The 18,492-nt window shown below is 43.4% G+C and overlaps 1 protein-coding gene across 1 annotated transcript in view; it reads right to left on the bottom strand.

Moving 5' to 3' along the window:
* The window catches only part of Ppp2r5a (protein phosphatase 2 regulatory subunit B'alpha), a 48,691-nt gene extending 34,146 nt beyond the window's left edge, over nt 1-14,545 (bottom strand). The window contains exon 1 of the mRNA XM_048439405.3: nt 13,759-14,545. Within this exon, the coding sequence (XP_048295362.1) occupies nt 13,759-13,939 (181 nt within the window). The 5' untranslated portion in view covers nt 13,940-14,545. The remainder of the gene's footprint in view (nt 1-13,758) is intronic.
* Between the last annotated feature and the right edge of the window lie 3,947 nt (nt 14,546-18,492).

The raw sequence follows: 18,492 nt of genomic DNA, 5'->3' as shown, positions 1-18,492 counted from the left end.
AATTATAGAACAAGTGCAGTATCCTAGCAACCTAGCACTGCCATTCAGTGGTATGCCGAGGGTGTGGTCCAGAATTCTAATTTAAGAGACTGACACGGGATATAGAACGTGTAGCTTTTTTGGCAATACCCGAGAACATTAAAACAAAGAGCCTGAGCTAGCTTTTATCTTGAACTAGAGATCAGGCTAAGAAGCAAGGAAAATACTTGTATTTTAACAAATGCCTCTGCACTGTGACTTAGTTAAGAGTCTGTGACTTCATTAGAACTGAAAATGGTGAGAAAAATGTATAGACATCACACTTTAGCAAATTGTAATGTGCACACTGTCGATCTGGTATGTGTAAGTGTATGTTAATCAAAACCACTGGACTACTGTCTAAAACTTAACAGCTTTAATTACCATTCAAAGAAAATTGTGTCCACAACTACTGTTATAGAAGTATACTGATTAGTTTTTATTCCAAAAAAATAACTGTAAGCTGGGTAAGGTGACACATGCCCATAATCTCAGTATTTTGAAGGCTCAGGCAGGAGAATGGAGAGCTCCAGGCTAGCCTGGGCTATATAATCCCATCAAGAAAGGGAGGAGAAGAGGAGGAAGGAGGAAGGAAGTTAATTGCATATTGTCTTTTGAATTTCATATATCACTTCCACTAAGACAGCAAGAACAAGGAAGAAAGATGAGCTACTAGATGTGTGATACAGAGTCCTTTGGCTGTGGACTTTAGCAATCACGGTGCTGAGAATAAATGGAAAACTTGTGCCGTCCCCTTAATCTCATTTGACTACGAACCTGCTATTCATGAAACAACAGCGTGTGGGGTTTTCAGGAACAGAAACGTTAGGTAGACCTTTAGGAACGGAGTGGGAAGCTACTTTAACGGCTGTGAGGAACTCTATCTCATGCGAATGTCTACACAGCTTTAAGAGACCCCTGCTCCTGTGTTCAGGTGTGCCCCCTTTCACAGGTGCCCCGTCTACATCAGCACCGCAGCTCCCCACCCACTCCACTTCCTTTCATCATCGCAGACGGGCTCTGGGTGACGGACAGGAGTGGAAACCTCAGGATATTTCACTGATTTTCTGGGGAAATGATGAATTTAACTGGAATTTCCAATAGATCTATGTATCAACTCCTAAAACAAGACTTAGAAACAGTACTCAGAATAGTCGTTGCCTCTCATTTAATCCTCGGCACTACAAAAAAAAAAAAAAATTAAAGAAAAAAAACCCTATTTCTGAGCCAGAGAGATAGCTCAGCAGGTAAAGACACTTGGCTAAGCCTGACAGCTTGAGGTGGATCTCCAGAATCAACCCAGAAGGGCCAACTCTCACAAGTTGCCCTTTGACCTCCATATGTGTTCTAAGGCATGCTTGTGTGAGTGCACACATATACATACAAACATATAATAAATAAAAATTTTAAAAAGAAGATTCCTTTTAGTCTGTGTAATTTATCTATTTTTAACATTTATTTACTTAAACTGAGTATGAGATCTCAGAGTGGGGCTGGAGCGGGAATCAGAGGACACTCCAAATACAGGTCACTGGGCTTGGCATCCAGCACTTTCTGCCTGCTGAGCCATCTCAACAGCCCTAGTGTGTGGACTTTATAACTAAGGTTTCAAATGGCCCAACTCAGAATTTCTAGAAATAAGTACTTTATTCAGAATCAATCCAAATGGTTATTTTTCCTTTCAGAAAAATCATGCAGTTTATAATATTCTACGAAGTTAAAGCATGGGGTGAACAACCTTCAGTTACACTGGTCCCACAGACATTAAATTCGAGGTTTGTTCTGAATGGGGAATTTCTGTTTTTAACAATCTACAAACTCTTAAAAAAAATAAATAAAGACACAAAGAAATGAGGTAGTTAAGAATGATATTTCTCAATGTGTACTCTTTAAATGAGTTTATTTCAGAAAACAATGAAAACCAAGACTCAATTATGACTCACACCGAGTATTATATCCTAAATTAGTCACTACTGTTCTAGAGCTAAAAACACGCTCCAAGTGTGTTCAGGGTCATCCAGGTGATCACACCAGACATCAGACATGAAGCACCGACCCCATCGTGGCTGTCCTGTGGCTGGGTCAGCTACAGAGAGTGGAGCTATTTCCACCTCTCCTACTGCAAGACCAGAACTTCCCAGGAAGGGAACAGCACTTCCCGGTTACACCTGCTACTTTGGCTGAACTTTACATTCGAGCTAAGGCTTGTTCTCTAACCACAGGCACAAACGCATCTGGAATACTACTTAAAGAGATGATACGTAACTGTCCAATTTTATCTCCTCTGGAAACTTTAGGAGACTAAAATTAGTGAAGTGTTTGATGAATTTTCCTAATTAGGTCTCTATGCAAATCTCAGTTTTCTCATCCTACTTCCAGTTTTCAAATTGGGGGAAACCACCAGGAAAGACAGTGTTATGCTAATGTGGCACAGTGCAAGGAAATTCCAAACTCTTAAAGACAGCATTTCCAAAGGAGAGGGAGAGTAGGTGCAGCATCCAGTTCTGGAACGGATAGCTGTAACTGGAGTGGCTGGAGGCTCCGATTACAATCTACCTGCCACAAATGTGCTGCACCACACCACCAACAGTTATCCCATCATCAGGATTTGTTCATAAAGCAAATGTTCCCAACTACTTTTAGAGCAAACCTTAGGCTATTCAAGGGCAGTGAAGACAGTGTTTGATAGTAATGGACTTGTCCAGCACCTAGGAAATCAGCAGCTTTCTTGGAAAGTTCCCAACCACAGTCTTTCTCTTGCACTGAAGGGAACAATTCTACTTTAATGCAGTCAACATACATCTTCAGTTTAACATTACAGAGAAGGAATTAACCAATGGAGAAGATCAAACTGTAAATGACCGGCATAGAACACAACCTAATCTAGGGTTTGGTTTATCCACAAAATGGTAAAAATGTTGGTGTATCTACATGTTACCCAGTTAATGTGGTGGTTTGAACGATGGCACCCACAGGCTCACAGGTTGGAACATCAGGTCTCCAGAAGGTGGAACTGTCTGAGGTTTGGGATGTGTGCCACTGGGGGTGGCCTTTGAGGTTCAAAAGCCCATGCCAATCCCAGAGTGTTCTCTCTCTTTTCTCCACTTCTCTCTCCCTGCCTGCTCTGCCTCCCACTTACAGTTAAGATGTAAGCTCTCCGCTACTGCTCCAGCAACATGCCTGCAAGCGAGGCAGAAGGCAAGCTTGTGCTAGCCTGAGGATCAGAGTGTGAAGAGAGTCACTAGTTAGCCACAGAGGCCAGGCAGTGGTAGAGGTGGAGACAGGAAGTGATAGGGCTGGGTGGAGAGAGGAATGTAAGGCGGGAGGAGACAGGAGACCCCATTCCATCTGAGGACTTCACAGAGGTAAGAACTAGTGGCTGGCTGCTCTGATCTCTCAGCTTTAACTCCCCAGTATCTGAGTCCAGGTTTTATTATTACGACTAACTAGAAATTGTGCAACAGGTAATGAACTCTTAATTCTCTGAAACTGTAAATTCCCGATAAGCTCTTTCTTCTATAAGTTTGCCATGTTCATGGTATTTCTTTATAGCAACAGAAAAATAACCAAGACAGTTACTAAACATTACAAACTATATAATTTATATAAATATATATGATATAAAATATGTATTAAAATGATAACTATAACATGATATAAAATGTTTTTTCTTTAGATCAACTCAACAACAGCCTTTGCTTCACTATTTCCCTCGATAAACAACACGGCAGGCTCTATGCTGTGTGGGAAGACACATGTAACATTTCATCCTGCACCATGTGTACGCAGAAGACCAATGGCTTACAAATCCAGTTATGGACAAGTCCTTCATAGCAAAATCCAGAGTCTTAGCAGGCTCCTGAAGGAAGCTGCGTTAGTCACAGAACTATCCAAATGGGCACTGTTCGATTCACACACAGGGCAGGTGAGATGAGTCAGTGGTAAAGGCTCTTTGCCTCCAAGCCTGCTGACCTGCATTCCATCCTGAGGACACACGTGGTGGAGAGAACTAACTCCTCCAAGTTGTCCTCTGACTTTCACATATGCATGAATATGTGCACACATAGAAATATGTGTAACAAAAATACAAAGGTCTTTTTGATATTTAGAACTGAAGATGCATTTCTAAAAGCATCCCAAATTTACAGTTTACAAAATAAAACTGATCTTCCCTCCCTACTTGGTTGCTTTCCCAGCACAGTCCTCAGTGGCAGTGTAGGACAAAACACACCTCAGGATGACCAGTTCTTCCTTTTCTACCTCTTCCTACTTCAAACAACTAACAAACCCTACTTATAATGTACACTTCAAATAAACCTCTTTGCACTTCTGCATTAACCATTCTGGATGTAGCTACATCATACCTTAGTTAGCCTTAAAAACAAACCTCCTGACTGGCCCTTCCCTTCTTAAAACCTTGCTCCATTCTAATCCGTTCTCCCCTCTGCAGCTAATATACTTATTTTTAAAGATTTTTTTTAATGCATACAGGTGTTTTGCCTGCATCTATGTCCGTCCACCACATGTGTGCACGGTGCCTGCGGAGGCTAGAAGATCCTCTGGAAGTGGAGTTAAGAACTGTTGTTAGCTGCTATTTGGGAGCTGGGATACAAGCTCCAGATCCCGTGGAAGAGCAGCCTGTGATCTTAAGCACTGAACCATCTCTCTAGCCAATATTTAAATGAATAAATAAATATACAAATACACAGAAAGACACTCATTTATGTCTGCCAGACTTTCTAAAAGAGTTATTCTTACTTACTGACTGTGCTTATACAATTTCTACTTCATCTTTACCCTACAGGTATCTCAAGTCTATCAACCCTCTGAAATGGCCCCCCAAAATAGACAAAGACACCAGAGGGAAGATTATCAAAAGCATGGAAACTTTTAATTTTTACTTGACTCACCCACTTTTCTGTTGCTATCTGTTCTACCTACCCACTTACTAAGCTTCTCCTACCTTGATGCTTTGGTCTCTCTCGCCTCTAGATATTGGCATGCTCTGGCCTCTTCTCATTCTACCGATTTCTACTGAGAAGCTGCTTCAACTTCCATTGCTTCAAATGCTGACAAGCTGAAGGCTCCCAAACTACTATCATAGTGTACATGTAGTCAGCTTTAGGCCCAAATTAACTTTCCAACAGACCACTTTAACTTCCCACAAAAGAACTCTTTTAAGCCTAGCACAGGGGACTCACACCCGTAATTTCAGCACTTGGAAGGCTGAGGCAGATCACCATGAATTTAGGCTAGCCTGCATTATAGTGTGATTCTATCTCAAAACAAAAACAAAATTTTTAAAAAGCACTACCAACAAAACAATAAAAATGTTATTTTTCTTCTCACAAGTCTGCTTTGTCTCTCAGTAAACTGTTTTAGCTGGTGAGGTGGTGCATACCTGTAATGTCATCGCTCAGATGGCTAAAGCAGGGTTGTTGAGTCTGAGGTTAGCCTGGGCTACCTACGGACAAACTGCTATCGTACACCTGGCTGTTCAAATAAAAACTGTATCATTCTTGACTTCCTTTCGCCAAGTCCTCTGTCTGAGACACTATCCCATCTCCACTTAGGAAGGCTATTTTTGTATTTCATGTCCAGATCACAATGAGAATCTTTATTCCCGTCTCCCAGAATCCTCAGTAGGTATAAACGCAGTATAATACCTGTACCCATTCTTTCTTTTTTGGTTTCTCAAGACAGGGTTTCTCTGTAGCTTTGGAGCCTGTCCTGGAACAGCTCCTGTAGACCAGGCTGGCCTTGCACTCACAGAGATCCACCTGCCTCTGCCTCCCGAGTGCTGGGATTCAAGGTCTGCATTGCCACCTCCGGCAACACTGAAAGTGAGACCGAAGTCCTAACTGCTGTCCCCTTGTCTTCTCTAAGCACAAAACCTGGCAATCCTCAAACGCACTGTGTTCAACCGTGGACCACACATCCTGTCCAATGGATGGGTCTTAAACTCCATCTGTCTTAGCCTAACACCTAGCTATTTGGTCTCAGTCGATCTCTGACTCCAGGCAGGTTTCCTTTTTCTCTCCTTCCATAATAACACTGGGCCAGGACTCTTCCACAATCCCTGACAGGTCAATACTTAGCAAACTCACTGAAACTTCTTAAAGTATATATTCTTCACCCACTATAAGATACTAAATATGAGTAATTTCAAAAGAAAAAGCATTTATTATTTTATTTACCTAAGTAACATTTTAATCTCCACAATGGCTCATGGAAATTTTAAGTACCATGGAAACCAGAGGGAGAAAAAAAATGTACTAGATTTTTTTTTTAAAGCAAAGTTCATATCAGGCAAGAAAACTTTTCAAAGAATGGTAGTGATAAGGGTAATTTTTATCGGACATATAGTTCTGCAAGTTTTATCTTATTTTACTTAGAACTTCAACAGATGTTTATCTTTACAAGTCTATCTGTAAAAAATATGTTTTTAAAAACACATCCAGCTCTGCTAACTTCAGGGTTATTAAAAAAAATCTGTCATATTTTGCACTTTTATCAATTGTGAGGAAATAACTAATAATGATTTCAAATGCTATTTGGCTTCTGGTAATAACTATAATTCTAGAACATCCTTTATCAAACGAACGAAGCATACATTTGGCGGGGGGCTCTAGTTTTGACATTTGATATTTGAACTTCAAGTTCTAAGCCCAGTTATTATAAAGTTATTTCTGGCACTTAACCTAGTCACTGCCTATACTATTTATATTATATAAGATTCACTGATTTTTTTTTTATGTGAGGAGTGTTTGATTGCATGTGTGTATGTGTACCAAGTGCATAGCTAGTGCTCTGGAATTACAGATGGTTGTGAGCTGCCAAGTGGGTGCCGGGAACCAAACCTGGGTCCTTTACAAGAGCAGCCAGAGTTCTCAACCACCGCACCCTCTGCAGCCCCCATCTACACTGTTTTACACCCAAACTCCCCTCCCTGTTTTCAGAGACTCTCTCTGGTGAGATGACCAGAATGATGTTTATGTAGCAGAAGAGTGAAATCGAGAGAATGACTCCTGAGGCCGTCCTGCTCAGCACCTCACAGTGGGCTGGAGGGGAAGCAGCTTAGCTACTCCAGCACTGTGATTCCAAGGAGTCCCTAGTGTTCAGTATCCAAGTCAGAAACAGGTTCTCTCAGGTCATGTAAACCTACAAACTACAATACAACAGGCACGAACAAATAAAACCCGGTAAGTTTGTTTAAGGAAATGTGAATCAAAATGACAGGATTTCTAAAATTCTTCATTACTCACTCAAAAAGCTCACATAAACAAATTCCTTCAGGGAAGAGTTCAAAAAGATACACATGAAAAATAGTTCTGTAACTGCTTATTAGTAAATGATCCTGCTCAGACAAGTAGAGTCTGTTTTACGTAAACCCAGCCTGGCACGTCAAACTTTCAGCAATTAGGTTTCTTGTTTCGTAATAACGCACTAAAAGTAATTATACATTTTAAATCTATTTCTTTTATTTCCTTCAAGAACATCCTCATAAATTAAGGCTGCATCTCAAATTTAGAAATTAATATAAACTAGCAGGGCGAGCTAGTGCAGGGGCATAGTAATACGGGGTGGGGGGCAAGTTAGTGCAGGCCTGTAATCCCATCACTTGGGAGGAAGGAGGGTCAGGAGTTCAAGTCCACTCTGGGCTACAAGGTAGTGAGTCTGTGGTCAGTCCAGGCTACACCATGAGAGCCTAGCACAAAAGAAAAAGAGCGATTAAAAAGAAAATATTAATACAAGCTATCTCACTTTATCCAATTTTAAGCACATGTAAGTCCATATCTAAGTCAACCCTGCACTACTTTTCCACACAACTGTATACACTGCTTTCCTAGAATAATCGGTGTTACACAGCTCACACTATGTTGAAATGCAAGAGCAAACACCTTTGTTTTAATCCAGTAAATTACTCTGCTCACTTCAGCAGCACATGTACTAAAACAAAAGCCAAGTCAAACCCGTATTTACTCTTCACTATCAAAGCACTAAGAAATCAGAATTCATGTACTTAGCCTGAACTGCTTTAGGCATAAATATGTTAAAACAAAAGGCAAATAAAAGAGAATGAATCTCTGACAGTCAATACTTAATAGTCTGGGGAAAGCACTATCAATGCAGGAAGGTAGGTGACTAAGGTAACCAAGGCGAATTACACCAAAATAACGACTGTGTCTACATGACATTTATTACACTGCAGTTGTTACTATGAGTTTTTTTGTGGGGGGAGATAATGACATCCACTTTTGCAAAACAAAATTTACCATTTCATCCTAGGGAACATTCACCTAGAACAAACCAACAAATGCTAGTATTATTCAATGTGGTCAGCAGAAAGGCCAAAGACAAATTAGGAAAATGGGTTAGAAGTGGCTCTAGACCCTCACTGATACCTTTCACACAAAGCTATGGACAAGATTAAGTTAAACACCAATATGAAAACTCTCACGGAGTAGTAGTGGTGCATACCTTTAATCCCAGCACTTGGGAGGCAGAGACAGGCGTTCGAGGTCAGCCTGGTCTACAAGAGCTAGTTCCAGGACAGGCCCCAAAACTTCACAGAGAAACCCTGCTTTGAAAAACAAACAAACAAACAAACAAACAAAAACCATGAAAACTCTCTGAAAGAAAATACTTGATACAAAATAAATTCAAGGCATGATCCGAACAGTTAAATTCAACACACAGGTCCACTATGCAGCCTTGGTTGGACTGTAATTTGCTATGTAGACCAAGATGGCCTCAAACTCCCAGAGATCGGTTTGACTCCAGAGAGGTGGGACTAAAGGTGGACACTACCGTTACATTTTATTCAATATACTCAGTAGATAGAAGACATCAGTTTTGACTGGCACTATCACCTGTGATTCTGAAAAACTGGGTTAAAGCTAGGCCAATCTCTACCATATGTTCTCAATTCTTGCCTACTCAAATCTCAGCTCTTAAAAAAAATAAAATAAAGGTCTGATTGCCTGGCACTGAATGGCAATAGTTGGGCTTTCATTTAGGTAAAGAAATAAATAAAGCAAGATCTAAAAGAATCACCTCATCATATGAAAACGCCAGACGCCAACAACAGTCTCTCCCCTTTAGAAGAGCACCTGATCAGCCGGCCATAGGGGGCAGCAGAGCTAAGAGAGAGAAGTATAGGCACCAGAAGGTGAAGGGAGGGCAGAAAAGTTAATGGGCTGAGTAAGGAGCCCTGAGGATCAGAGGGAAAGACAAAGCTTCAATTAATGAATTAAACCAGAAGACGCCTGATACTATGAGGCTTGGCCCTGACTTCTAACTGCATCTGAGAATCACCCTGGGAGTTTTAAAAAATAAACATGCCTGGATTCCACCCTAGATCAGTTAATGCTGAGGGAGGAATGAGGGCCAGGTGTGGGTTCAAGTTTTCAAAGTGTGTAAGTAAGGAGGACCAGGATGTGCTTGATACAGAAAAACAAAGGCAAACTAGACCCGACCCCAGATGCTACAATGTTAAAAGTTAAATTGGAAAACAAAACAAAGCACAAAACATCTACTATTTCCCAAATGTATTATGTTGTAGCTAAACTTTTGTTTCTAAAACTCAAAGGAGCCTAAAGAACAACTTTCCCAGTGCCTTTATCAAGGAGACTGTTATTCTTACAGGTGAAAGCAGTACGTTCACAGGGTCAAAGAGCTAGCCTCAAGCAGCTGTGAGTCACCACAGAAGCGAGAAGACAATTCAAATCTGCTCTTTACAGGACAGTGCTCTGCCCCAATGCTATCACCAATTTGCTAGATATATTTTCCTGGATTATCACTTTACTCAATTAGACGCTTCCAAAAATAATCAATAATTAAATTAAGAAAGACAACCAAAAAAAAAAAATGAGAGGAGAGATATGATCCTAAATAGGAATTCTGAAGATGTTAGCCTTCAAGGAGGAAAGGTTTCCTCATGTGAGTACTAGAACTAGACACTATATTTAGCAATTCCTCTTAGTATATCCTTAAAAAGTAAAAAGAAAAATTAATTATGTCTTCTAAGAGGGACATGACAACAGTCAGAAAACAGTCCTAAAATAACGTTGGAAGTCACTGGAAACACTTAACTTATTCAGATGAATTTCAACTTTACCTAAGTGTTTTTCTAATTACAAAGGTTTTGTGTTTGGGTGGAGCAATAATTTGTGACTATCCAGTTAAAAGTTATACAAGTAGAAGTAGTGCGTCCCTCCCCAAATCAAGACACCTAAAAAGTGAATTAAGTCATAATTAACTCAGAAGACCACATACCTTGACAAAACAAGCACACACATTTCCCTTACTGCTAAGCAAGATCCTTCAAACAGCAGCAAGGCTCTGGCCTCAGTTCTTCGGAGGTAAACGGTGAAACGGAATGATTCTCGGAAGTTCTCCACCTCATCTTTTTTTATTCATATTTGTATGATGGTATGTCTGAGGAACCACTTATGTGCTGTGTCCTCACAGGCCAGAGGAGGGCACTGGATCCCCTGTAACTTCACAACCACGTGAGTGCTGGGATCAGAATCTAGGTCCTCTGGAAAAAGTCAGTGCTCTCAACCGTTGTACCATCTCTCCAGTCCCTCTCTACCTCAAGAGTTCAATCTCAAAATCAGTTTCTGTTCCTTGCTGTTTACTGACTATTCCAGGAGAAATACAAATCTGTATAATCATAATGATAGATCCTTTTCTTGGAAAAAACTTATGGATCCAGGCTGGAGAGAGGACTCCTGGAGAAAAAGCATGTATAGCTCCCGGAGGACCCCGGTTCAGTTCCAGGAGGATCTACCGACTCCGGCTTCTGCAGACACCTGTACTCACAGGCACATAATGAAAAATAATATTCTGGGAAAGTTCATATTTAAGTATTACTAGTAATTCTTCATTTAAAATATTTTAATTTGGATTTCAATCACAAAAGGGATGAGAGCGAGCATTCCTTACTTACATTATTTCACTTAATCCTTCCAATCCTGGGAGACAGTGTTATTCCCACTTTACAGATAAGGAAAATAATTCAGATCAAAAACTAACTTTTCACCCTGAACTAACCCCACGGACCTGATTTTCTCAACCATACTACTTCAAGCTTGTGTAAAATGAATTTACACCAAAAACACTGACATTTGACCAGAGTCCCCCAGTCAGATGAATCACCATCCAGATAATCCGGCCTAAAACTATCTTTTCTAAGCCTCAACATTCTCCTAAATAAAGTTACTAGTATCAACCAAAGAAAGATATTTGTGAAAAGACACCAAGCCCTAGACTTTCAATAACAGCCTAACAGCACTGCCAAAGTAGGTCTGAAAAGGCAGAAGACGAGAGTTAACGATACACCATTTTGGGCTGTTCCAGTTGTCATGGACAACACTGGTTTGTGTTGTTTTTCTGAAGATAATCATTTGAAATACTAAACTCTTATATACATGTAAGGAATCAGCTGTTTTACCAGGCCAGAAATTTAAACTAAAACAGACTAAACACACTGAATGTCTGTTTTAAAAAACAAGTTTCCTAATGGTTCATGATCAACAAGTTTTAGATGAAAAAATTACATCCTTCATGAACGTAAGTTCCAAGACCAGAAAAAAAATGATTCCCATATAGTACTCCTAATTTTACTTTCTAGCACCCAGTTCTCAGGGGAACTCATTGTTCATTCTGAACATTTTCAACATTAAAAAATCATGCAACCCACTCACCTACATGATTCTGCGAAAATAAACTGAAAAGGTTGGGTTGTTTTGTTAATCCTTACTCCCAGTCTGTTTTTAAGAAAACAACTTGGCACCTTTCCAGCCCAGATCTGTGTGGACAAAGTGTAGAGTAAGCAGGTTGATATAAATACTTGAAACATCTCGGATGCCCACGGATATCTGAATCACTCCACAGTACGATTGTATTTCAGAGCAGGAAGAACTAACTCTCTTTCATACTAAAGGGTTTTCTGGTGTTGTTTTTGTTAAACCCACAAATGGGGAAAAATACTACTGACAGAAAAAAACCTACAATACTGTGGTATCAAGGGCACTGCCAAAGAACCAAGGAAAACAACTCAAATTTTCAAAGCATTTTAACAACTTGAGAGAAAGTAGGTTTTTTTTTTCTGTTTGAGGGTTTTATTTCCAAGTCAAAGATTTATCTCCTCAACTGAATCTGCATGAGTTTACCATGAATAATACCTTGAGCAATAGTATACGTGCAAATATCTAAAATCAAGCTGGAGTTTCAATTTTATCTTTTTTCTACTACTGACAAAATTCTGTGCATAAAAACAACTATGGAACCCACAACTTTCTGAAGCAAACACCATCTAACTTAGAATATGATTCCTGATTCTATAAACTTGTGTTGGCTTTAAAAAATAAAGCCTATTAAAACTGCATCTCTTGAGACTAGCCAGATGTTTAAAATTCAATTATTAGGTAAGAACAGTAAGTACAACATTAAGAACAAGAATAACTCACTTGAGTGGATTAAATATAAAAGAAAAATGCTAGTACCAAGGTTTCAAACTAAAAATAACACTATAAATTAATGAAAAACAAAGTATAAAATAGGTTTTAACAAAGTATAAAAACTTAAACCTCTGAGTAGTAATTCAATATCCTAACAGGTAGCACTGGATTATTACAATTGCTGCACCCCGCTGACCGTGCCATGCCAATTTTAGCAATTCGAATGTGTTAACAATAAATGAGATACACACTGAACATACATAAACTCTCCCACAAGTCCGTCTGAGCCTAGCTGTGGTGTGTCCTTGATTCAAAGCACCCTAAGAGGAAGATGGAGGGGGGGTCTGAAGGGGGTCCCAAAGCTGTTGTTAGTCAACTGTTGATTTGATCTGGGATTTTCTTTAACAGTCTTGCCAAACTATGTCAGGATTCACAGATCCAAAGACAAATCAGAACCAGATTGGCCTTGAAAGGGTTGTTGGATCTCTGTCAAACGAGCTGAAAAATCTGCTGATCATTTATCTATTTAGGCATGAGCCTTTAATTTCTTGGCCTTGTAAATCATTCTCTAGATTTCTATCAGGTTTGCAAGAATGTCTTAAGTATCTAGGAATATAATTATCTTTCCATAATGACATCTAGACGTAAAATTATTAAGTCGAAAGCCAGTAACTCTCAAAGAATAAGCAAGAACACCAGGAAACAACTTCGTGGAAAGCCTCCAAACCTACTGGGGAAACCAGGCGAGCCAAAAGAATTGCCAAGCACTCCTGCGAGGCATTAGGCATGGACACCAATTTCAATTACTGTACAAAACCTTGCAAAGTCCTTGGAAGCCCAGCCCCGCGAAACAAGTTCCCGTTCCACTGCAAAGCAATACTCGTTCCTTCAGAACCCTTCCAAAAGCAATCGAGGTCTTCTAAGGGATGACACTTAAGCCTACCGACGCCGTAGGGAAGATACGTCACTTGGTCGCGGTTTTAGGCTTCTTTATAGTTACGTCTAAAGGCCAGTTAACTCGGGGGCAGTTGTTCGGACCCTGGATCTGGTGACCGAGGGACAAGTACAGAAAGTGACGAACTAGCTCGGCGTGAAGGAGAGCCAGGTCTGAGGCTGGGCAAAGTGGGGCGAATGGGGGGCGGTCAGAGGAGCGGACAAGGAAGGGGAGCGCAGGTACCTGAGGGACCCTGGGGTCGCCACGGCAGGGTAAGTAGGCAGAGGGGTGGACAACCCCGGGAGAGGGGCACCAGGGGCGGCCGGGCGCGCACTTTACCTTTGAGCTGGGGCAGGGGGTGCAGCTCCGCCTGGCTGCCCTGGCTGCGGAACTGCGACGAGCCCTGCGAGCGCTTCTGCCTCTGCGCCTTGCGCACCGATTTCCGGGTGAAGCCGTCCACTTTCTCCGAGGCCGAGATGGCGGCGCAGGCAACTGGCGCGGGCGGCGACGGCGACGACATCTCCACGACCCCGGCGGCGCCCGGCGCCTCCCGCCGCGGCTGGCCCGGGAAATGGGCGAGGGACGGACGCGCAGAGCCTGCGCCCCTGCGCCCCGGGCTCCGGCCGCGCCGCCCTCGCGCTGCGCGAGCTGCTCCCCGCCCGACAGCGCCTCACGGCCGCATCCCCGCGCCGCGCGGCCGCCTCCCGGGGCTGGCGGAGGGGAGGGCTGGGGCGCGCGGGCCGCTCAAGTTGCTGACGCCCGGCGCCGAGGGCGGGCGGAGGCGAGCCCGAAGTTTGGACGGCTGGAGCTAGCGAGAGCGCCTCGCGTCCCCTGAGCGCACCGAGTCCCGGAGGCTCCTCAGCGGCCGCTGCCCGCGCCGTCCGCCCGGCCGGGAGCCTCCTCCCGGGGTGCTTCCATCGCGGGTCCGCGCGAGCCGCCGCCGAGCGCTCGCCTCTGCTGTCAACGCCGACCCCTCATCGCCCGGGGCGGCCACCGGCGCCCCGTTCCTTGCAGTGTCGCCCTCGTTCTCCCCCGCGCGCCCACCGACCGCCCACGGAGCACGCCGGGCGAGCGACTGCTACAACTTGAGAGGGCGGCTGGTACGGGCGACCGGGGAGCGGGCAAGGAGGGGGGGCCCGGGGCGCGTGCGTGCGCGCTCGCGCGGCCCGGGGGAGGGCTCGCGGGGGGTGGAGGGAGGAGTTTGACTGACAACTTCCGCGGGGTCCCACTAAGCCTCCCGAGGCTCCGGAGGGGGCCGGGGCGGGAAAGCATGCCAGTTCCCTCAGCCAGTCGCAGGGCTCAGCGGCAGGACGGGGCGGGAGGGGGCGGGGCCTACGAGATGTCGATCAAGAGTCCGAAGCTGGGTGGGAGGGAGGGGCTACGTGACAGATGCGGGTGCCAGCCAATCGCAAGTGAAGGCAGGGAGCGGGGTGCCTTGTGCGTCACAACTGTAATGAATGCTCTCGGGGTTTGGGGGCAGAGGGGAAATGGGGGTGCCACGGTCGGGCCTCGCGCACGCCTGCGCTCGGCTCCACACCCGGATCGTCCTCCAGGCAGCGGGTGAGAGGAAAACGGGACCAGCGTTCGGAGAGTCGAAGAGCGTCCTCCCGCCCCTGGGCGCCCAAGAACGCCAAGTGTTGCGTCAGTGGCACGGGGGCGGGGCAAAGGTCGTGTCAGAGCAATGTGATTGACAGGCGAAGGAGCCCCCGGGCGGAGAGGAATGAGCTCGTCCAATCGGAACGCGGGGCTGGGCTCCTGGGCGGGCCTTCGTCCTCCCCGTTCCTCCCCGGTCCTCAACCGCGTGAGCGGTGGTTGGGGAGTCTGTTTGTAGCTGCGGAGGCTTAGGCGCCGCGGTTCGCTGAGCGCTGCTCTCGCGTGGGGTTTGGGCAAGCTCGCCTCTACCACTTCAAAGAACTCTGCAAGTCCACGCCCTCTGAAAAGAAGTTTTCCGTTTCGAACTTGGCCCAGTTTAACCCCTTCAGCTGAGGACCTCTGTCATCTGCAGTCAAGTTCAGATTCGCTGATGTGGGGGTCTTGGGATCTCGTCCTTGGAGATTTCGACTGTGTTTTAAATTTAAAGCCAAGAACTGTTCGTGTTGGCTTTTGTGCTGTGCTTTCCATATAATGCTTCGACAGTAAGTGACCTCCAACCTCCTCAGTCTCCCCTGCAAGTGCCACACCCTTTCCTTTTGACCTAATAAAAACTGTTGAAGTAGACTGACCTAATGCGTGAGGAGGTCGAGAGTTATGTACAAGTTAAGTTATAGCCCTACACTCAAAACATTTACCTGAACAAATTATATAACCAACCAACAATAGGAGTGGATAAAGAAAATGTGACATATATACAAATTTTTTCACCATAAGGAACGAAGTTATATCATTTGTAGAAAAAAGATCTAACTGGAGATAATCATATTAAGCTGATTAGGGCAGTCTCAGAAAGATAAATATATCCTGTTTCCTCTTGTTTGTGGTTCCTAGATTTTACATAGATACATTAAATCATGTATACATTTGCAACTTGAAAGTAGACATGAAGTTGTCTGCGGGAATAAAAGGAGTTAATAAATTAATAATAAATGGGAGGGGATAATAAATTAATAATAAATGGGATGCACAAGAAATACTTGTATGAAGTTTCTAATATGAAATTAAGTATTAAACAAAGAAGGTTATAATCAATCTTCCCGATCAAGGAGGCTCATCAGCAACTAAAAGACCTTTTCATCCAGTCTTACACCAGGTTAAGTTGACTCTTCTTTAAGGTTCAAAATGTCTTTCACAATTTGCAAAATGAATCACCCATCATAATTCAGGGTTTCAAGATGACCGCCAGAGGATCTTTCAAGAGGAGATATATGTGTGCATGTGTGTACTGTGTATTTATACATATGTAGAGAGAGCGAAATTATAATATAATTAGATCATTTCTCCCCTCCCTCCAAACCCTCACCTGTACCACCCTCCTTGCTCGCTTTCAAATTCATAGCCTTTTTCTTGAATTGTTGCTACACACACACTCCTAAATATACCAGCACAACCTGCTCAGTCCATCCGGCCCTGGATCACCACTCAGTGTGGTCTTCCCTAGAGACTGTTCCTCCAGCTCTCAGCATTCCTTAGCTACCTGTGCCTCTTGGTTCTTATGGACCAGTTCCCACACAGCAGAGTTCAAATTCAGTCTGACTCCTGACTTGCCAGGTGCAAATCTCACTACATGTACTTTTTCCCTTCCAGTTCAGACACAGCATCCCACAAAGTGACCTTGCTTTCTTGACACTTAGTGCTACCCCCACCTTCTTGAAATGATCCACCTCATCTCCGCTTGTTGAAACGTGTCTTTTCTTCACAGCCAGCCAGGCAGCTACCTTCTGTGAAGCTTTTCACAATAATCTGCCCCCACCCCACCCCGGGAGGGGAATGCCTCTCTTCCAATTATTCCAATTGTACATCTTATCCATATTCCTCACAGGACCGCAGCCCCAAACTCCTCTGAGGGAACTGGGTTACTTTATCGCTCCTAGCCACCCCTGAAACACAGCAGCGTCGTCAGCTCCCAGTAGTCTCAGAAAGCGTGGTTACCAGAGTCCCCGCGTCAGATTCCCTGCATCAGAGTCCTAGGGGTGATCATTTGAAATGCAGGCTCCTGGACTTCTCATCTGATACACTATATCAATATGGAGAAATTGTTAGAAATCTATTTTTAATAAGTCTCTATTGTTGTGCACACAGAAGTCTGAAATCACAATTTTCTAGTCACCGAAATATTATTTTAAAAAAGTATAGATTTCTGAAGGTATAGCTCAGAGGAAGAATACTTGTTAGCGTACACAAGGCCCTGGGTTCAGTACCTAGCACCACCCACAAGTGAGAGTAAATGTCCACAAAGCAGAGTAGTGATATTTATAACAAAGACAGTGTATATGAGAATACATGCGTACACACACACATACACACATACACACACACACACATACACAAAAAAAGGTGTTGCAGAATATTTGTTTACACTATGAAGATGTGGTTTTGCCAAGGTGCCTTCTGATTGGTTTAATATAGAGCTGAATGGGCAAATAGCTAGGCAGAAAGAGGTGAGGTGGGACTTGCAGGGACAGAGAAGACTCTGGGAAGAAGAAAGGCAGAGTCGCCAGCCAAATGCAGGGGAAGCAGGTTGGGTAGTAGGGAGATGTGGTGATGAACCATGCGCCAGAATGTAGATTTTAAAACATGGGTTAATTAAGTTAATTAACTAATTAGGAACAAGCCTAAGGGAAGGCCAACCAAACTTTCATAATAAGTCTCTGTGTCATTATTTGTGAGCTGGGAGTCTTGACCAGAAAGTTCGTCTACAGTAAAGACTGATAGACTCCTAGCAATTCGGTTAGAATGAGCACAACTGATCGGATGTTGTCTGAAGTGGAACCTGGGGAAGAAGATTTTGAAGCTTGAAAGAGAAGGTTCAGTCCAAACCTCAAAGAGAGAAGAAAACGAGGATTCAAAGTTCATGTTAGCATTTTGGGGAGGATAAAATGTGATGTGACCCCGTCTCAGAATAAAGACCCAACTTTTTAAAATTTTATTTATTTTTTATTTTATGTGCATTGGTATTTTGCCTGCATGTATGTTTGTGTAGGGATGTCAGATCTTGGAGTTACAGGCAGTTATGAGCTGTCATGTGGTGCTGAATTGAACCCCAGTCCTCTAGAAGAGCAGCATGTGCTCTTAACCACTGAGCCATCTGTCCAGCCCCCCAACTTAATATTTTTTTACAACCCATGAGCCCAGTTATTGCTGACCTGTGTGCACAGATGTGCTATCTACTGCAGCGTGGGAACCCTAGCAGTGAACTGGCCCGACTTTAAATGACATTAATGATATGAGCCTATCATATCACTCACCTTCTCAAAGTCTTATCTTCCACATTCATACAAGGGTAGGAAGGAAAAGTGCACGACCTTCTGGGAAGGGTTGGCATGGGTTTTAAATATGACACCTGAGCGCAACACTTGATAAAATGAACCTTCTACAGGCAGCTCTTTTACACACAGATATTTGTCAAAAAACCTATTT

Source organism: Myodes glareolus, chromosome 5 (assembly GCF_982192425.1).
Source record: "Myodes glareolus chromosome 5, mMyoGla1.1, whole genome shotgun sequence".
In the NCBI taxonomy this organism is placed as follows: Eukaryota; Metazoa; Chordata; class Mammalia; order Rodentia; family Cricetidae; genus Myodes; species Myodes glareolus.
The sequence above is the reverse complement of the archived record's forward strand: the minus strand, read 5'-3'. Positions and strand labels throughout refer to the sequence as shown.